This window comes from Metopolophium dirhodum, chromosome 6 (genome assembly GCF_019925205.1).
Source record: "Metopolophium dirhodum isolate CAU chromosome 6, ASM1992520v1, whole genome shotgun sequence".
Classification (NCBI taxonomy): Eukaryota; Metazoa; Arthropoda; class Insecta; order Hemiptera; family Aphididae; genus Metopolophium; species Metopolophium dirhodum.
The window spans coordinates 16,051,136-16,073,439 of record NC_083565.1 but is presented as its reverse complement, the minus strand read 5'-3'; the positions used below and the strand labels follow the sequence as shown (position 1 = coordinate 16,073,439).

General features: G+C 26.6%; 2 protein-coding genes across 3 annotated transcripts; one reads left to right on the top strand and one right to left on the bottom strand.

Annotated features, from left to right (window-relative positions):
- Positions 1-334: 334 nt before the first annotated feature.
- Positions 335-11,759, top strand: LOC132946932 (nicotinate phosphoribosyltransferase). Of its 2 annotated transcripts, XM_061017050.1 has the most exons (15): positions 335-810; positions 893-1,034; positions 2,028-2,198; positions 4,213-4,339; positions 4,871-4,954; positions 5,018-5,145; positions 7,881-7,999; positions 8,524-8,717; positions 9,489-9,536; positions 9,872-10,012; positions 10,082-10,206; positions 10,269-10,412; positions 10,471-10,607; positions 10,672-10,800; positions 10,871-11,759. In XM_061017050.1, exons 2-15 carry the CDS (start codon positions 959-961, stop codon positions 10,946-10,948), a joined length of 1,701 nt encoding a protein of 566 aa, XP_060873033.1. In that variant the 5' UTR covers positions 335-810; positions 893-958; the 3' UTR covers positions 10,949-11,759. The 2 variants fall into 2 exon arrangements, with proteins under 2 accessions (XP_060873033.1, XP_060873034.1); XM_061017051.1 differs by lacking the exon at positions 9,489-9,536 and having other exon boundaries at positions 336-810.
- A 2,057-nt stretch (positions 11,760-13,816) lies between these two features.
- LOC132947090 (adenylyl cyclase-associated protein 1) lies at positions 13,817-18,729 on the bottom strand. Its single transcript, XM_061017287.1, has 6 exons — positions 18,407-18,729; positions 16,452-16,586; positions 16,173-16,368; positions 15,563-15,648; positions 15,244-15,500; positions 13,817-15,178 (listed from the first exon to the last, which is right to left on the bottom strand). Exons 2-6 carry the CDS (start codon positions 16,568-16,570, stop codon positions 14,580-14,582), a joined length of 1,257 nt encoding a protein of 418 aa, XP_060873270.1. The 5' UTR covers positions 16,571-16,586; positions 18,407-18,729; the 3' UTR covers positions 13,817-14,579.
- Positions 18,730-22,304: the final 3,575 nt, after the last annotated feature.

The following is a 22,304-nucleotide window of genomic DNA, read 5'->3' as shown; positions in this document are numbered from 1 at the left end:
ATATATATTATTATATTATATACTATAATAGACTTCGAATAGATCATCAGTCATGATTTCCGAATGTCAAATGACTATTAATAAAACAATTAGCCGTATTATGTTTACTTTTATGTCCATGGTATATTTTTATTTTTCGTATCATTATCGCATCATAATATTATTATTATTATTATTATTATTGTCCCATATTATAAGATCCTTATCATTTATCAACCCCGAGCCTGTAGTTGTTGCCACTATAATTTATTGCCAGCCATTACCTACAATCACGGAATATAACTATAATATAATATTATACAATATTCTCATTCTGTGACAATAATATTATTATCACGTATTATGCACAACGACCGTGATTTTGTGCTACTGCGCACAATAATTATTCACGTCCAAATTCTAGTAAAATAATAATAATAATAATAATAATACATTATCATTTTTCAGTTTTCACTTTTTAAATTTCATAGAGTCTATAAATCCACTGTGATGTCTGTAATAATATTGTGATAAATCGTGCACGAGTGGCGGCAAATGGCAATGGCGGTTACTGTGCAATGAACATTGAACACAATTTGCGTGTTGACAAAACGTACCTACCTATAGGCAGGCTATAATGTGAATGAGCGGAATCGCGTTGTGGACTTTGGTAGTTCAGAGTGATAATCACGGTTCAGACTTCGGAATAAACAGAATTCACTTTTCACTTTTCACTATTTCACTATTCAGTTGTCCTGTGTTAGCCGTATTGCGCGGTCGTCCGTTCTTCTTGATTTGTATTCGTTAATGGAAGTGTGCAATAACGCACAGGTATTTTATAACACAATTTACACAACAATGTCCTAGTCATTTTCGGTCTGTTTAATCTTTTTTTATGTATTTATTATTTAAGGTGAAATCAAAGAAATTATTTTAAACCTACCGCTCACCTCAGACATTTGCAATACCCATTCGCACGATGAGCGTCGACGAAAGCAATAATGTCCATACGCGACTTCAGGTCCACAACTGTGTTGTGCAGCCTTTACTCACAGGTAACAAACAAACAGGTCGTTTTATTTTACCATCCATTCATTATTTCTGTGTTCATACGATTGTATGTTCTTAATAAGTTAGGTATCCTATATTTTTTTTAACCAATATCAAAATGCAAAAATTAAAACTGTTGTAGTACCTATTTAGACTTATTGAAAATAAACTATAGATTTGGTACCTGTTATTATAATATGTACCTATTAGTAGTGAAATAATGTACAGGTTGTTAGGTACATTTAAATTGTTTTAATTTAAATTAGGTACCTACACACTTTCATAGATTTTCGTTAAGTTACAGTCTTACTTTTATATATAAAACTTCTAATGTTGATGATTTAGGTATAATATACTTCATTATAGTTAGGTACTTACTACTACAAAATAATCATTTTTAAAACTAAAATTTAAAAAAGAAAACAATTTAATTGAATAACTTTAGGAGGTACCTATTGTAATTTTTCAACAATTATTTATTAGTTAATTATTCGCCATTGAAAATATGAAAGCTCATGAATTAAATACTCAGGTGAAGTTCAAGAAATTGTTAAGATAAATCTTTCTATTTTAATATTTGGCCAAAAAAAAAAAATTGATACCATTACATTTTTATTCTATTTTGTACCTTAATGGCTTTATTTATGTACTAATTGTATTATAATTGGCTGTCACACAATTAATTATATTCACAGTTTCACATTATATTATATTGTTTAGTATTACATTTTAAATAAATGTGGAGTTGGTTTTCAATAAAGATTTAATTTTTATTCTTAGAGTGAGACCTTGTAAATATAATATATTATAGGCACTGTCCTTAAAAAGTATGTATTAAGAGACTACATTTTATGCTATACCACTAGTCCACTTTCACTACTTTAGGCTTTATTTTTGGCTAACTTTTTAACTTACATCTTTGATAATTAGTGTAAATATAAATGTTCTTTGACTGAATTCATTATTCATATAGGTAATTGTATTTATTGTTTTATCAGATTTATATCAAATTACAATGGCTTATGCATACTGGAAATCAGAAAAAACATCCGATACAGCTGTATTTGATTTGTTTTTTCGTCAGAATCCATTCCAAGGCGAGTTTACCATATTCGGTGGATTGGAAGAATGCTTAAGATTTTTGGAAAATTTCAATTATTCTGACAGTGGTAAGTTTTTAAAATATTTTCTTTTAAAAAAAATGTGTACGTTTAATTAAGAATTTGAAAATAAATTTATAACTGTATAGGTACCGATGTTATTTAATATTAGTTACTTAAAAGTGTATTTCCACCCGGAATTTTCAGTGACAAATCCTCCCCACACATACATACACAAGTTCAAACCAACAGTACCCTCCCCACAGTAGCTGGCTAATGACCTCAGTTGTCAAAGCCTTAATAGTCCATTTCAAGAAAATAAATTATAATAATAATATATTTTTAGTGATCCATTTTTATTCTTCTAAAAAATGCTTTAAAATATATATCTAAAACCATTAAAAAGCGTATATAACAAAGGTTGAAATTTTGGTATACCTCAAAGTAAATATTTAATAATTTAACTTCCATTTGGTTTAGCATACTATTATACAATTATTGATAATCTTAGTTTTTATTAAACTTAGGCAGAAATTAATTTTTTTCAGATTCAAATTTGTTCATTTGTTTGTTAATGTTAAATAGTGGTATGTTACCTTTTGGGTTTTATGAATAGTGTAGAACAGATATTTACTAATTGTATTACTATGGTAAGTAAAAGTTGAAAAGTGTAAATGTGACTGAATAATTACAATTTGTTTTTTTTTTTTTTTTTTTATTGGGTAACTCGCGGCAACATAGGCTATTGGGTGTGGGGGAGGGCACTGTAGGTTTTTAAGTTGGGTAGGTTGGTACACGTGTGTGTTTTGTTTTGGCAGAATTTCTAATGGGGCACCCGTAGGTTTCTGCTGTGCCCCGGGTGGGGGATGGTGTCACTTGTTCTCCGGACACCGTGACTTGCCCAAAGAAAAATGCCGAGGTATTGAACTCAGGTCGGCTGCATCGCAGCTGACACCTTAGTCTGCTCGGCCACTCTGTCCCCACAATTTGTTACTAGGTACTTAAAATATATAATTTACAGCATTATACATTTAAACATATTCATATGTAACATTTTTGTGCTACCTATATGTTTTTAGGTGATTTTAGTATAAAAATCATGTTTCTGTACAAATAGTACACCTATTAAATATTTAAATACTTAAGGTAACAAATTTATACAATTAACTATTATAAGCGCTGAATTGAATAGGTACCTTTAAAAATATGTCTGTAATTGAATACCTACATATATATTTACTATAAACACTTATAATCTATTTAATTTGAAATGTTTTATAGCTTATTAATGAGTACTTAATGCTCCAATTTAATTTTTTGATCGATTATTTTATAGACATTTGAATTTATCATTAAAATTGTCAATAATCTTTAAACTACTTATGTTTGATACATGATTTTACTTGAAACATTTTTTTTTTTTAATGTTGCATTCTATACATTATACAATTTCAATAATATGAATTGATTAGGTAAGTCGTCATATTATGATATTTAGATAATTAATACATAAAAAAAATTCTTACAATGTAGATTAATTAAATATAACACTTTAAAACTGAGTTTGTATCAATTAATAGTCTACACACTTTAAATTAAAATACCTCACTTAATGAAGTAAATATCAAAAACATAAGTATAATGACAAGGTACTTTTGTTGTGGTTGATAATTCATACATAATTTTATACTAGGTAATTAGGTATTAACAAAGTATAGTTACAGTACAACTGTAATGGAAAAAAAAATAATCAATGGTTACATATTTGGCTTTTTGATAAGTAGTGAAATTATACAATCACTTATGAATAATGATTCAAATTGAAAATAGTTTAATTTAGTATAGACTAATTAGTAATTATAGTTTATAATAAACATACAATTAAAAAATGCTTAATGTATTGTTTACAAATTCAAATAGGTATTTGATAACATTTTGTTGATTTGAAGTCTTCTAGGTTATAAGTTATTTTGGACAAACTTATGTGGATAGTAGTTATTGTTTTCATTATATTGATTTTAACGACAATAAATACCTTCATCAAAAGAGTAATAATTGTGAAAAACTATTTTTGTGTTTTCAGATATTGAGTACTTAAAAACGACACTGCCACCTACAATTGAACAATCATTTTTTGTATATTTAAAGGAACTAACTGCTAAAGATGTGAAATTATATGCTATTGATGAAGGTTCAGTTGTGTTTCCAAGGTAATTGAAAAGAAAATGTAAATTGTATTTATTACTAAAGTGTTTATTAGCACTGTTTAGATTAAACAGGTTTTAGTTATGTAAATAATAAATAATTATTGTGTTGTATTGTATAGGTACTTATTATATTGTATAATATTAATTTGGGTCATTGATGTAAAAATACTAAATAGGCATTAAAAGTTTTTGATATGAATCATTTTCTTGTGACTTAAAAATGTTTTCTGTACGAAGATTCTTTTGGGTATTTTTATACTCAACCACTAGTAGTGAATTTATTCTGAGTACCACTTAATTGTGATCATTGGATAATAAAATAACTTTTCTAAAATCCAATCACAACATTATATGTCATTGCTATTATTTTATATAGTTAACTTTTGAATGGAATCAGAACACTTGTGTATGTACGTAATAACTTTAAAGTTGTACCTACTGCTTTATATTATATTTTTATTGGCCTAATAAGAATTGTTTAAATCTGTTTTTTATGTTTTAGAGTATAGAATTAAATTAGTATTTTATTTACAGAGTGCCTTTAATTCGAGTCGAAGGACCTTTAATTGTTGTTCAACTTCTAGAAACAACTTTATTAACATTGGTCAACTTCTCTAGGTATTGACTACTAATAAAATGTATAAATAAAAATTTTATAATATTTTTAAAATTGTTGTTTAGTTTAATGGCAACAAATGCTGCTCGATACAGAATGGCAGCAGGTGATAATGTATCACTATTAGAATTTGGCTTAAGGCGAGCCCAAGGTCCTGATGGTGGTTTGTCTGCTTCTAAGTATGCATACATTGGTATGTAATTTTAACTTTAATAACAAAAAAATAGTCATGCATTATCAAGTATTACAATCACAATTTGCTAGTGTGCTGGGTACTGGTTGAACTTGGTTATTGATTGCGATACAAGCCATGTCAGGCAGTGACTGGTACCAAGTGAATTATGACTAGATACGTGTTTTATTACTTACTAGTAATCAACACTAAACTTGAACTCAAACTTATTTTGTTTTGTGTAATTTTATCACGAATACTTTAAGTTAAATGACTTTAATACATTTTTAATAAACTTCAATTTTAATTTTCTGACAGGTTATAAATTACTTTTTGAGCTTACATTTTTGTAACAATAAATTATAATTGTATAATTTTTTAATATGATCTTTTTTTATATATATTTTAAGTATATAATTGGTTTGGTTAAAAAAAAATGTATCTAGAATTTAGGTGAATAATAATATTTAATATAAACAGTAAACACTAAACACCATATAAATATGTATCTTCATTAGTGTTGAAAAGTTACATTATAGAAATAATATATTATTATATTATAATAATAATATATAATAATATATAATATATAATATAATATATAATAATATATAATATATAATATAATATATTATAATATATTATAGAAAAAATAGTTAAAAACTGCATAATATATTAATTATTAGTTCTGAAATTGTTGTATGTCTAAGACATAATGTCTTTGAACTAACTAATATTCAAGTGAAAGAAAATGAAGAAACTTATTTACATATAATTGCAATTAAAATTAAATGAATGTTTTTGGTATTTCATAAATAACATTTTTTATTGAATGATTGCCAAAGTTCTCATTGATGATTACTTTGTTCGACAGATAGATTAAAAAATGATGACCTCAAGGTCTTAATTTTAACATAAACTAAACTAATTTCATAATGTTGCAATTATGTTCAACTTTTTTTTTTATCTTTGAATTACTCACTTAGGATGATAAAATAATAGAATATAATTTTTGAATTTATCAGCTGTTTTAAAATATTTTGAGTATATTAAATTTATTATAATTTTTTGAATGCAATAATATAATATTATTGCCTTCTAGTTAAATATAATATCTCAGCATACTACTATTTGCTCTGAGATGAGCAAATAAAAACACTTTTCTGATATCTGAATTTTATTTCGCACTACATTTTTTACATGAGTCTTCTTGAATATATAAATAGTATAAGTTGTTTAATATTATTAATCATCACAATATACAATAAAAAAAAAAAACAGAAGAATCTGCTGCAGTAGTACTAATTATAGATTTTTCAATAAAATACATAATACTTCTTACTATTTATGTACATTATTTCTGTATTATTCAATGTATTTAATTTAAATCCAACTAAAGTTAATTTTGTGTATCTATATTTTTTTAAATGTTCATGGTAAGGTGTTGATATATTTTTTGGTCTTAAAATGAACAATATTTAATTCATACGATTGCTGTAATATTAATTCTGATAATATACTAAAAATTTGTCATAAAATACTTAATTACCCATTGTAAATTGTTTTGATTATTTAATGTTGGGAATCTTGGGTATAACAATAAAAATAAATTAACTAATAATGACCTATTTTTACACTATAGTTCTATTATGAGGAAATAATAATAATACCAATAAATTATTTATATCAATATGTTTAAAGAGTTTAAAGAAATATTATAATATTTAATTATATTAATATTAAAAATGGAGTAAAGGTTTTGAACATTTATTTTATATCTGAGTAGGTACCTAACCTTGTGGAACACCAATCTCTGTTATCTAAAGCTTCTTATTCTATTACAAGAAATTCTAAAATGATATTGTCATAAATTGTAGAAATCTAACATTTTAAGTATAGAAAAATGTACACTTATTAAAAAAATAGTTTATTTTGTTATAATTATGGTTAATTTTATGTGAAGGTAATTTGAGTCTGTTGATTAAATTAAAAATGTTTGATGTGCATTAAAAGCAAAACAATCGTAACTTATATTATGACTTAACTTTTAGTTTTATCAAATTAATAATTTTTTTAGAGAGTACTAGATTCAGAGTGGAGCAAGGAATGTGTTGATTTAACTATGATGTGTTTTTCATGATATTTTTTTTGTTAATCATTATGTTTGGAGCAGAAAATTTGCTTCAATTTTCACAATTTAGGACGATTTCTGGCAGAAAATTTCTTGGTACTATTCATAATAATTTGAAAAAATAAAAAAACCGAAATAATAATGCAATACCAGTTGAAATTATTTGTTTAATTCATAACGGAATAATTGCAGACACTTGAAATATTTCACCTCATGTTTAGATTAATTTTATGCCATAAATCTATTGGTATCATTCTATGGTCATTGGCACACCAATTAGATATAGTCAAATATTGACTAACAAGCTATATGCAATGTTTTTGCTAACCTACTAAGAAAATTTGAATATTAATATAAACTATTCTTAGAAATAGATGATGAACCACTCATCTTCTTTGATCAGAATTATTTATCGTAAATAATGATTTATTATTGAATTCAAAATTGACTTATCCATTACTGTGACTTGTTTAAAGACGAGGTACACTCAAAACCGAGTATAGCAGAGCGAGTTTCCCCGTTTTTCTCCTATTTATATTGTATTCTTATTAAAAATAAAATAATAATGTAATATTGTATAACATCATAAATGATAAGTAATTTTTTTTATACTTTTATTCTTTAGGAGGATTTGATGGAACAAGTAATTTACTTGCTGGAAAAATGTTCAATATACCAGTTAAAGGAACTCATGCTCATGCATATATAACATCATTTTCTAATCCTAGTGAATTGAAAACCAAGGTACTAAAATATAGTTTAAATTATTAAATGTAAATCTATTTTTAATACGGTTCTAAAATTTGGTTTTTAAATATCAAAAAATAATGAAACAATAATTGAAGGTTAACTAAAAAATAAAGTTCTTCTGTCATATTAATGATGAACTAGTTAAATAAAAAAATGGGAAATTAAGTATTTTATAATTTAGTATTTATATAATTCAATTTTTCTATTTTATAAATATTTGTTGTATCCGTACTGCCCTACATTATTTAAAAAAAATTTGACAATTGCTGCTTATTTTTTTTCCTTATAAATTTAAAGATACTTTTAAAAAATCAAAAAATTATGTTTTCATAGTATCTAAAGTTTTTATTTTTCAAGTTGCTTTATGAAACTTTTTGAAGCACTGCTCCTACCATAAACAATATTTTGCTAAATCTAAATCTAATTTTTATTTTCAACATATTGGAAAACAATTTTAATTAAATATTTTATGTATAATTTACTTATTTATTATATTATATTTTGGTTTATTTTTATAGACTCTAATTAATTTGAATAATGGCAAAGAACAAGATTTGATCGACTTGACTTTATCATGGCGTACTACATTATCAAACCTTTTACACATATCTGAAAGCCAAGCATCTGATGGAGAACTGGCTGCTCTTGTTTCATTTGCAATTGCTTTTCCAGAAGGTTTTGTAGCACTCATAGACACTTACGATGTAAACAAGTGAGTTATTGTGATTTTTACTATAAATATTAGGTGATTCACCTAATTTACGATATTAGGTGATTCACCTAATTTACGATATTAGGTGGTTCATCTAATAGACCATGGCCAGTTTACTTTGATTTTTTTGCTTTAAATGTAACTTTTGGGATACTTAAGGGCATGCAAATACCATACATTTGTATTTTTTCACGACTGATAATTAACATATATGTATATATAATATATGTTACATATTTTAAAACAATCTTAACTTAAGCTAATGTTTTTGTTTGTGCTTTTATATTTACATATTATTCAAATTTATGGCATGTTTTTTTTCAGTTTCTATCAAGTGACTTTATAAAGTAATATGGTTAAGGGCTGTTGTTACAATGTCCGGTAAAGTGTTGATTGACACTAATTGACTGATAACAGATTTTATTACCGTAAGAATTCGGTCGGTTTACTTTAATCGTACATTGTAAGAATGTCCCTAAAGCTCTTAAATATTCCAAAAGTTAGGTTTTTTAATAATTACAAAAAATTACTATATTAAAATAAAATAAATGGTTTAAAATTCTTAGCTATAGGGGAATTATTATAATGTTATAGAAGTTTAGATTACATGTTAGAATTTTAGGATAGTATTTAACAAAAAGTTTATCATTGAGAGTTTCAGCAAATTTCAAGTTTTCCTTTTCCTTTAAAATTATCAAAATATTATAACAATCATAAAAAAATAAACCTACAAAAATTAGTCAGTATTTTTTTCTGTTCTAAATATTACAGGTGGCATTTCTTAGGACCAAAAGAACTACCTGTCATTTCAAGTTTTGGGTAAGAATTCCCATTATCCATTATTCGCATGTGTTTGACCTTGGGAGAAACGCTGATTGCTTTTTATGTGTTGTTAACTCTAAATTTAATAATAATATTAAACTTATATTCCATATCCATACTTCACTTATATCCATTACAATTTTTACATTTACAGCATGTAAAAATCCACAAATCATTTTTGGTCATAAACGCATGCTTGATTAGGTTCAATGGTTCGCACTGGTTTAATATAATAACTATTCGAATATATAGTTATAGTCATTAGAATTAGATATTAATTAATATAACAGTTAATATACTTGTGATGTTTTAAGTTCTTTTTTTCTTTTTAGAAGCGGAATTTTGAACTTCTGTGCTGTAGCCTTGGCATTAAATGATCTTGGATACAAAGCTATTGGTGTTAGAATCGACAGTGGTGATTTAGCCTATTTGTCTAACAAATCTCGTGAAACTTTTGTTAAAGTTGCAAAAGAGTAAGTAAAATTAATTTATAAAAAGAAAAACAAAATTAAAAAAGAAATTCTTATGTTAAAATTGTATAGGTATAATATACCTTGGTTTGCTAATTTAACAATAATCGCTTCAAATGATATCAATGAAGAAACTATTTGGAGTTTAAATGATCAAAAGCATAGTATTGACTGTTTTGGAATCGGAACACATCTAGGTAAATTAGAAATATAGTTAATTTAATTTCAAGTAATAATGCACTGAATGTTTTGAATTTAGTTACGTGCCAAAGACAACCAGCTCTGGGTTGTGTGTATAAATTAGTCGAAGTAAATGGTACACCACGAATTAAATTAAGTCAAGATGGTAGCAAAATTACAATGCCTGGTAAAAAGGATGCCTTTCGGTTGTATGGTGCCGATGGTATGTAAATTAAGAATTTTACGTTTGAGTTATTTGATACTATTTTAATTATTCTTAGGATTTGCCTTGATAGACTTATTGAAAAAGTCTGTTGAAGATACACCAATAGCCAAAACAAAACTTCTTTGCAGACATCCGTTTGATCAAAAGAAACGAGCATTTGTTGTACCATCAGAAATAAAACCTTTATATAAAGTAAAACTTAGATTCATAGTCCTAAATAATAATTTATTTATATTTGTTTATTATGTACATCTAGGTTTATTGGGAAAATGGGCATATTATGCAACGACTACCAGAGTTAAAAGAAGTCCGAGAACATGTCAAAGAATCTTTAAGAACAATACGCCCTGACATTAAAAGAAATCTGAATCCCACTCCTTATAAAGTAAGTCATTTCTAAGATTATACTTTAAATATTTAAATTTATAATAATATATTTATCTTTAAAAATATAGGTATCTGTGTCAGATGATCTTTATGAGTTTATGCATGAACTATGGATGCGAAACACTCCAATCGGAGAGTTGTCTTGATGTGATGTTTAATCCAAAACGACCTACAGTTATCAGCTGATGAAATGAATTTCAAAATAATCTCAACAACACGCTTGAATGTGCACTCCACTTATACACAAGCTTTAAGTTGTTTGACTAAAAGTGAATTAATTTTGAGATAAAGGAATGAACAATTTTATTTAACAATTTCTATATAAATAACATAACTATACATTTATTAAAAATTTAGGTGGCCAATGTATTCGTTACATTTGAGCATAAAAGATATATTTTGGTTATCAAGTAGTGATCACAGTTTAAAATACTCCAACTAAATCCAAAATGAAATCATTTTTACTTGGTTATTTTTGAGTTTATTTTATTCAACATATCACAATAAAAATGTGACAGAAATGAACAAATATAAATCAAACAATTTCTAGTCTTGACAATAATAATTTATATAAGTACTTAATGCAATTTTTTTTGTTTATTTTAATAATATTACCAGCGTGTATGGCATTCCTTTTTTGTTTTAATTTTATTATTTTTGTGTTCACCATTTTTTTTTTGTTAAAAATAATTAAATAATGTCGTTAACACTTTATTTAAGTTTGTTTAGCTAAATAATGTATTTAGATATTTAGGAAATACAAAAGTTAATTTTTGTAATTTTTCGAAATGTTTATTTTTTTACTTGTATAATTTTGTTGATTATTTTAATGTTATACATACATAATATACATTTTTGGGGTATTATAGGTATTTAAATGTTGTATTTTTGAGACAGAGAGAGCTTATACATTGTTAATGTTTGAATCGTAGAATAATTACACGTTTATATTTAGTATTTCATCAGTGTTTATTATTATTTTAACTTAAAACAAAATTTCTAAAATAATTCTGTCCTATATTCCACCTGTATTTGGATATGTTTTCAAAATATTCCAGGAACATCATTTCATAATAATTATTGTCTTAAATTGGAATACTAATACAGACGGAAATGATTCATTTAATATAAGACGCTAATTATTTCAGAAAGCACTAATGTTTTTTTAGAATATTTCTTTTACATAATTTTAAGTTGTTACAAAATAATTTTTTATTTCATATTCCAAAGCAGAAAATTATTTGGAGTGTTTCGGCTTAAAAGCCAAATTTTGGATAAGTGAATTATTATTTATAAGTATTTAAAGTTTTGACAAGCGAAGTAATGTGCAAACACTTTGTGGGCTGACACTGTAAGTCTCCACTCATCGATAATTACTTAACTCATAAACTAGTTGTACAAAATTCTATTTTTATGTATTAAAGTACTCCAATAATATTCTGTTTTGGGATAATGAATTAAAAATGCATATATCATTAAACAATATTAACAGTTTTTGAAATAATGATGCTTACGTTGAATAGATCACTCGGTGTTAAGTAATTGATTTTAACATATTTCGCAATCAATTATCAATGATTTACATTAATAACAAATTTAAAGAAATATATCCAATCTAACCACAAATAATTGCAGATAGATATAAAAATATTTCTGCTTATTTATGGTTATATTAATTTATCAAGTTGTGACAAACAAGGAACACATTAATTTGACGAGTTTTAAATGTTAAATAGTGAATATATCTGAAATATAGTTTTTTACATTCCTTACATTTCTGATGTTTGAGCAATAGATCGGTACATAAACTCTAAAAAAGATTACCGTTGACGAGGTATCTATTATATTTTATACATAAGTAGTCATGACGTGTTGAGATGGCTGACCGGCCGGTTTGCTTGTTGCTTGAAATCAAGCTCTTTATAGATACAGGTTTAAAAGTTTGTATTAAAAAATGCACACTATAATAAAGTGTGTTCGATGGAGTAAAGCAATTTTTATTAATTTTCAAACAATAAAGAAGGGGAAAAGTAGGTAACCATTCTGCTGTACAATAGGCGTCAAGTGTACCTCGTCATCAACTAAGTCACTATAATGTATATGTTCAATTTCAGTTCAATAACAAATAATTCCCAATGGAAAACAATATTCTGAGCAAAGACGGCTTTTCACCCCATTTTACTAAGTATATTTTATGATATGTATATATTGCAATTAAAATAATTTGTTTTAATGTTAGTAATATGGTAGGTTGGATTAATTTTTGCGGTAAACATTGCATTTGAAAATGTCATTGTGTGTATAAAATATAAGTTAAAAGTTTCAAGTATCCGCAAATAACATTTTAAAATTGAGAAAAATGGTAAAAATATTATTCTTCATTTAAATATAAATTTTAACTTAATACTTCTATAAAAAAAAAACTGTTTTGGTTTTAATATGACAAGCTACTTATGAGGTAGGTACATTGTAAAACAAGTGTCAAATGTTTATAAATAGCTCTGTTAAAATATTTGGAAAATTTCAAGTACACGATAATTCATTTTTGAGTTCCACCAACAAAATAAAATCTATTATGTCAAAAACTGGTGCTGCATGCAAATTCATATTAATAATTTTAAGATTATTAATTGAATATATTATAAATATGTTTGTGATCTTTATATTTTAAAACATTAAGTCTTATCACTAAAAATTCATTTATTTAGCTAAAATTCAAATTATAATCATATTAAGTTTGATAGTTATTTTTTCTACTTAAAATTTTTTTTATTGCTGTAACATCTTAAAAACTCCACGAGACTTTCAGAAATAACAACCAGTTCAAATAATCTCACAGTTAATATCAGTAATATAGAGCATAACTAGTAAAGAAAAAGTAAAACAATATTTTTTTAAATTATGTATTTATTTCCTGTGAAAAGATAAAATATAATATAATATATAAAAATGTCTTCATGAAAATCACAATATTAAATTATTTAAAATGCATTGTTTATCTATTTACATTAATGTATTTAATTTGATAAAAAAAAAGTTTTTTTATTGTGATTTCCACTTTTAATTATAAGTTAGTAGTTAAGGATAATACAATAAATACAAAAAACCAATTTATGAATTAGGTTATAAATGTGATAAATAATAATAAAGCTATAAATATTTTTGTTGTATAAACTATATTGATGAATAAATAAATAATAATACCATTTAATTTCAATGATCATTAGTAATAATTTAAATTAAAAAAACCAGAATCATACTTAATATAATAATATTAGTATATTTTTTCTTTTATATAAAATTATCACAATTAATTTGTTTCAAATAATTTATTAATCATACGAGGAATTTATAAAGTTAATTATAGTTACTTTATTGATTAATTCATAAATATTTTGTAAAAAACGGGTTAATAGTAATGTAAAAAATATGAGCACTATTTATAGTGATGAGCAGGACATAATGTTAATTAAAAATTATATGGTTTAAACATAAAAATGTACGAATCAAATATTTCTAAAATTTCAGACCACACAATACATTTATAAATCACCTATATTTTCATTAGATTTAATACAGATTTGCAATAAAAATGTAGTTTTACTCAATATTATTGGTATAAATGTATACATTGAATGATGAAATTAGTTTTTAAATTTTGAACATTAACATCCAAATAAATAATAAGATTATTTTTTACTCCTAATTCTATTTAAATAAATGCTGAATAAATTCAAGATTTCAGTTGAACTCAACAAATGAGTAAATGTTTAAAATTTACCCAGAAGCTTCAATAACAACAGTATTAAGACCTTTAGGTCCAATTTTTGTCTTAAATTGTTCAGGTATTGGATATTCAGAATAATCTCCATCTGCCTTAGGAACCATTACGTTCAATTCGGATGATTTGGATGTAACAATTTCAGTAGTCAAAGAATCCTTGCTTAAATACATTTGGCAGCCATCAGTTTTGTCGATAGTAATTGTTGGCACTTTACCCAATACTTGCATTTGAACTGACTGACAATTAATAAACTCAGCAGATGAGACTAATGATTCAAATACCACAGATGATTTTTTACAAGAATCCATAACGATTGAATTGATTTTGTTTTTCACTGTGATAGTGGAATTTACACACTTAAATATGTACACTACATTATTCATTTCAGCACCATCAACCACAAGATTAGTATTGTTCTTTTGGTTTTCGACAAGCCACTTCTTACCATCACGAGCAAACACTGGAGGTTTTTCAACAGCTGGTTTAGGTGCTGACACACCTGATGAATTACCAATTACAGCAGGGGCTGGTCCACTCGCTCTCATACTGGGATTTTTGTGGGTTTGCATATCAGGAGATACTTTTTTCAAGCCTTAAAACAAACATATTATTGATAAATAAACACAACTTAATAATAATAATAATAGTGATATTTACTTTTAGTGACATCAACACCGCGATTGATTTCTGCAAATAAGGCTGAACGGTTAGTAGCATCTGGATCAGCAGGGGCTAAACATAAATCATCCATTGGTGGCAATCCACATGGTGGTGGTGGGGGTGGTGGACCTCCAGATGGTTTTGTTCCAGCTTTTGCCCAAACCAATCCAGTTGTATGGTGTTGTTTGACATATGCTTGAAGATCAACTAAAAGTTGGACCCAGGTTCTTGCCCACTCAACATGAGTTTTGTTCCTAAGTTAGGATTTTAAGATATTAAACACTAATAACTAACTGAACAAATATGTAACAAATACTTTTCTTTCCATTCTTTAAGCACACGGTTCGTGTAAAATTGACCAGTATCATTGCTTTCTTTAACGTAAGGAGCCGGGGTAGGAGACTAAAAATTAAAAAAAAAATATTCAACATTTAGAAATATATAATACAGGCTGTACAAAATGATTCATCATATTTATTGAAAAAAATTGAGTAATTACAATTTAGAATAAGTTATAAAGGTTAGCAATTGCAATAAGTTTTTGTTACAATGTTTAAAAATGTTTAATGTGGGCACCATTATTCAAGTCATATCTAAGCAATAGCCAAATCCCTCATAAACATGTTGAATCATGAAGCATGTAAGTATCCGTAATGCAACTTTTAAGTTTTCAGTTCATCAATATCTTTTAGAAGGGGAGGTACATAAACAATTCCTTTTATGTATAATCAAAGAAAAAAATTGTAGACTGCTAAGTCTAAAGACAAGTAATGGGAACACATTGGACATTGTAAATATGATAACAAAAACTTGTATGTAATGAATAACCTTTAAAACTTATCTTAACTTGAAACTACATGCATTTTACAACAAATAGGGTTTTTAAATTGGATGAATCAATTCGGAACGTATAGCAAATTACTCACCACAGCAACCCAACCTAATGCAGGTATACTTTCACTGATGGCACTGAGATGATTGAAAAATGGAGAACCACGATTTTTCTCTCTTAGTGTTTGGATCTCTTGGATTTTAGTACTTGTAGGAAGTAATAGCTTTTGCTTTTCAGTGTCACTTGGTGCACTATGTTCACTGGCATATTTGATGAATTGAAATTCAGCCCTAAAAAATTAAACGGTTATTATTATTATAATTCAGTAGGTACAATTTGTTTATTTTTTAAAAATAATATTGATATAACTTACTGAAAAGCGCTAAGGACAAGTGCAGCTTGAGTGGCTACATCACCACCAATTTGATTGGATAATTGGACAAAAGTGGTCAAAGGACCATTAATTAGATCCTCAAACCCTTGTACACTCATGATTAAAGATTAAATACTAAAAAATAAAAATAGAGGTATAGATAAAAATTACACATATTAAACATTTTAGTCTAGTACTATCACAAAATGTGTGTGGGTGTGTAGAATAGTAGAGGTATCTAAAAATAGCAGAATGTGTTATTCATATATGTCTTATGACCTAGATTTAATTGGGTGTTTAAAAAAAAACTTTTTATTATATAATTAATTGATTAATTAATCATATACCTAAGACATTTACAATCTAGGACCTACCTAATCAAATTTATTTTAAAACTTAATATTATTTAATTTGCATTATATGAACTTTTTAGCTTTAATTATGTATTATATTATTATATAATTATTTTAATATTGTGTCAGTAGAATAATATAGTCTTTATGTGTTTTAGCCTGTGTAAAATGTATTATACATACAAATTAGGACTTTGGGATATTTGCATTATGTAACACAAATAGAAGAATTTAAGCAGGCAGATATTTAAAAAAAAATATTAATACCTAAGTCTTAAATTACGCCCAAGGTATACTTAAAAAATTTTTTCTAATGTGATGAATTTATCGCTATCAAATTTAATATTAGGTACAACAAAGGTAAAGACTGAGGTAAATAATATGTCCTATGGATACATACTTAAATTATATTTTTTGAAAAAATATCTATAATTAAACAGAATTGGACCGAACAAAACTTCTTGGCAAGTCATCTTAAATGTTAAGGAATATTAGATACTCGTATAAATTGAATAAATACATTTTTATTTTTATTAATTTTAATAATTTGACTGAAACTCATTAGGAACATTTTTATAATAGGTAGGTATAAAAAAATCTATTTTCTCATAAATTTTAATTACTTCAAAACAATAATATTTTAATGTTGTAAAAATGTATGTTTAATCTTACAATTCTTTGAAAAAAAGTCAGAGTTAAAAATATAATATACAAACAGATTCATTACAAATTATTGTAAACAAGTTACTATTTAACATGTATTTAATGAGCGTTTCTACCTACCTACTTATAATAAGAAAATAACTGCATATTTTTTAAGGAAACAAAAACCAGGATGCTGGAAATGACATAATATGGTTCATGTTTTATTAGGTAGATATTCTATTAAATCAGTTGTTTATGGTTTATAAAAATTGGAGAGCAAAAATGTATTAAGCACTGATGCACCATTAAATAATTGTAGGTACTGAATTATGTTGACCTCAATAAAATGTCATACATACTCAACCACAAAAACATTAATTAAATTAGAATATTTTCATAAAAATTAGGTATTGTTCACTTTGTTATTTAATTAAAAATCGGTACCTATATTTATTATTTGAAATGTTCAAACAAATATAGAGCCCAAGTATGTAAGCTATTAGACACATCATGAATAAATGAAAAATAATTGTACCTATACCCAATATTGTTCTACTAATCTTTGTTTTATGACTTAAACATGGAGTTTTATATTTCCTTACATAAATTGTCATCTGATTATTCTGATTAGTCACAATGTTTACAAAGAAATAATTAATCAGATAACATTTTGATTTTCGTATTTAATAATTGAACTAATTGGCTGCTGATACATAGCATCATGCCGCAAACTGATCGTTCAAATCTGGGAACTGTAATAATATCACTACCTATAAAATTAGTAGTTTGGACAAAAAGCTAAATAATACAATACAACTAATCGGTGGAACAATATTATATTGTTTCAAAACAAGCATAGATAATATAATATGTAGTCGTCAAATTCGGGCGTATTAATGTAATGTACTCACTACTCATATTATTATATTATCAAAAATATTCGAATTGATGACTCACCTGACTATAGTAATAATAATATAATATCGATGATGCAGAACCGACCGGCTTCACCTAGGACGATCGGCGATCATAGACTGGTGAGAAACTAGAGAATGTCCAATGACTGATGCCCGTGGATCCAATACAACGAGAAGGGGAAAACGAAATACTAATAACTAATAAGGTAAAAAAATCTAAACACAAAAAAAGTTACCCTATACAATCGAGAATATTATTATTATTATTATTATTATTAATGAAAGTATTGACTGCGAAGTGCGAGGCCGATGAGCTGCTGGAGCTAGAGGTAGGCAGTAAGCGCTAGCAGCTAGCTAGACAGTAGCTACGTTATCTGTTACGATTCGCCGAATCACGAAATTCATCGCGAATTAGCCGACTGGTATTGCCAACATGACACGGCCAAGAAAAGGGAAGATATTTTATGAAAACCAAAGTTGGTAATAAACTGTTGCGACCATCACCACCATAGACTAGTTCATAGGTCTATGATTCCCAGTCCCCACCATCACCATGACAGAATATATAAAATATAATTTATAATAAATCTAATTTATATTTTATTATGATTTATGACCATATTATTATATTACTAAGGGGATTTGATACCGTGATTTTCTGTTTTTGTCTAACGCACGCGCGACATAGGATTTTAGATGTGTTTTTGCCAAACATACCAATTGATCTAATGAAGCGATAAGAATTCTAAAAACAGATTTGAATTTGTCTTCAAGTCTACTTGAAGTCGACTTTTCCACATTTTTGATTTTTTGATTTTAACTTCTCCAAAAATTAAAATCCGAACATTTTCAAATACTTTTTTTAATATGACATTTTTAGGAATTCGGGGAATAATATCAAATATGTGGGAAAGTCGATTTCAAGTAGACTTGACGACAAATTCAAATCTGTTTTCAGAATTCTTATCGCTTCAATAGATCAATTGAAATGTTTAGCAAAAAACACGTCTAAAATACTATGGCGCGCGTGTGTTAGACAAAAACAAAATCACGGTATCGAATCCCCTTAACCTTCGAGCGGACACGCATTTTGCATTTACACACGCGGGCGCGCGACGGTATTAACACCGCACAATTTAGAGCCGCATTTGAATTTAATTTTTATAAAATTATAACGACTGCGTTATCTTACGACTATATAGATAAGAAATTAGACGATACCTCATAGATAGGTTCGCTGCATGAAACTTTTAACAAATGGGTGCGATTTTTTTCAAATGTGCGGTGTAAAAACCGTCCGCGCGCCCACTCGAAGGTTAACTATTAACACGATGTAAATACATCGTGACTATTAAATAGTATCTTAACAGAAATAAATAAAACCCTGTACTTACCTATAAAATGTTATAATGTTATATTGTATCAAATTGTCACTTGATAGGTCTGTAGTCTGCTTTTCATTTTGTCGTAATTAAATTTTAATCTAAACCATATTGCCCATAGACCATATACTATTAATATTACTAGTAAGGTCTATGATATTATTTACTATAATAATATTATAAAGCTGAAGAGTTTGATTTGTTTGAACGCTTTAATTTCGGGAACTATACTGGTTTGAATTGAAAAATTATTTTTGTGTTGGATAGTGCATTTATCGTGGAGAGCTATATCCTATAGGCTGTATAACATCAAGCTACAATCAATTTTGAATAATATCTAACTGTGAATTTTTGTAACTAAATAATATATTTTAGTACCTACCTATTTTAGTTTGCGTATATTATTTAAGTAGGAGAAGCCAGTAAGCTACACATAGTCGTTAGTCTCATACCTACTCATATCTCACAAGTCACAACAGTGGCGTGTATCATCAAAAAAATTGGTGTTGCTTGGTGGGCTAGACCATTTTGGCCAACAGCAAAATTTAAGATAAATCTTAAATCATGGTCAATAGTCAACTGTACCTATTATTATTTATTAGTGATGTTTTGGTATTTTTTTTTTATAAGAAACTATTCATAAATTATTAAGCATAATATATGATAATAATTAATATGTAATAGCTAATATGTACCTATTGTACCTATGTTACTATATTATATTTATTAGTACCTATATTTAGTTAATGTCACAATCTACAGATACCTAATAATTTATATGGTTGCGTATATTATGACGATGTTTATAGTCATTTTATTAGTCATCGACATCACTCGACTCGTCGTCGTTCAAAACTATAGAGAAATTAGCATGCAGATGAAAGGTTATGAGTGTTATGACTAACCGATGGTCTAATAACAGTTTATATATTATTATTTTGCTTCAAATCAAGGACACCCCCCTTCCGTGACCCCCTCCTGAATCCCTCCAGTATGGGACAATTCCCCCTCGGACAAAAGATTAAAAGTAAACATATTAAACAATATATTATACTGCAAATGCAAATAAAAGAATATATTTTGTTAAATAAATATACAAATCAATAAATTCTTTTTTTGATCATTTAATATTCACAACATAATATGAATACAATTCAAATTAAACGTCATCGATTATGATTATTATGACTCATAAATCGTTTTAATACAAAATGTACTAATATAAATATTATACAAAATATGTAAAATTAAAAAAAAAACAGAAATGTATTTTTGAAGTGAATATTTCATAGGCGACAGTGGAACTTCTACGCTTTGTCAAATCCTCACGTTATTTATTTTTAAATCACGTTGACAACCTTTACCGACGTAAATGTTTATCCATATTTTTTTTTATATAATATAGGCTGTCTACTGCCATGTTTGTAGATAATAATATATACATGGATTGGGCATACCATGTAATTAAGGGTGATCGAAGAGCATACTAGTTACCAAAGTGGTTACATAGGTATAATTAAAGTGTGGTATCATAACGGTGTTCAGAAAAAAAATCCCCAGAAAAAACCGTCGTTATATATTCAATTTTTTATATCCTATAGGATAGTAAATTCAATAAGTAACTTACGTCCCGTTTTGGGGATGCAACTCGACTAAGGTTTTTACTTTTTTTCCTAACTGTTTACTTAATTTATGTCATAACCGAGTTGCGTCCATAGAAATTACGTGTCACAATAATATTAATGATATTTGTAAATTTGTATGTGTAATTTTCTTTTATGTCTATGCGATTGTGACGGTATAGACGCCAAACAATTTCGAGCCCTATTTATAACACTGCAGAAGCTCTTTTTTGCATAAAAATACAAAAATTAAAATATACAAGAAAAAAAGAAAGAATTGCTAATAAAAAAATTTAACTAAGTTTAGACTTTGTGCGGGAATTATCATTCAACTTACAAAATGTTTACTCATTTTTACCAGTTATACTTACCTAACTAAATTTTAATATACGTTTTTTAATACTAAACAAGATTAACATCAAAACCAATATTTTTAACCATACCAATATCTATTAATACAACTATATTTCCTGTTTTTATTCCTTAGTCTGAAAAATAGAAGAAAAATATTGATTGTTCAAAAATATCCTTGCCCCTTTAACATAATTTACGTATGAATAAAAAATATTTAGGTCACAATTTATGTATGTATAAAATATAGCCGGGCTGCAATTTACTTGAACAATTAAAAATGGGACATAATTTACAGTGACCCAAAATTTGTATTAGATACCGCTTATATTGTATTTTAAATATTTTCAAACTGCTGAAAGACTTTTTGTACTAAACGTTTAAATATATGGTATTAAAAATTAAAATAATTAAACTTAAACCGATTATAATAAAAATTGGTTCCTATATGTTTTTGATATTTTTAAGTTATGATAAGAAGAATTTACGATGAACATTAGGTTTTCAAGATTTTTAACCAAGACAATAATGTATATCATCATTAAAAGAAAAAAAATGTAGTAATAAAATCTTATCAACATAA

Bases quoted from the DNA above. Each gene is read 5' to 3' on its own strand.
- LOC132946932 (XM_061017050.1), top strand. From the start codon at position 959: ATGAGCGTCGACGAAAGCAATAATGTCCATACGCGACTTCAGGTCCAC. The intron at 1,035-2,027 runs GTAACAAACAAA...TTGTTTTATCAG, and splicing joins TGTGCAGCCTTTACTCACAG to ATTTATATCAAATTACAATG. The intron at 9,537-9,871 runs GTAAGAATTCCC...TTTTCTTTTTAG, and splicing joins CCTGTCATTTCAAGTTTTGG to AAGCGGAATTTTGAACTTCT.
- LOC132947090 (XM_061017287.1), bottom strand. From the start codon at position 16,570: ATGAGTGTACAAGGGTTTGAGGATCTAATTAATGGTCCTTTGACCACT. The intron at 15,649-16,172 runs GTGAGTAATTTG...TTTAATTTTTAG, and splicing joins CATTAGGTTGGGTTGCTGTG to TCTCCTACCCCGGCTCCTTA. The intron at 15,179-15,243 runs GTAAATATCACT...GTTTGTTTTAAG, and splicing joins CGGTGTTGATGTCACTAAAA to GCTTGAAAAAAGTATCTCCT.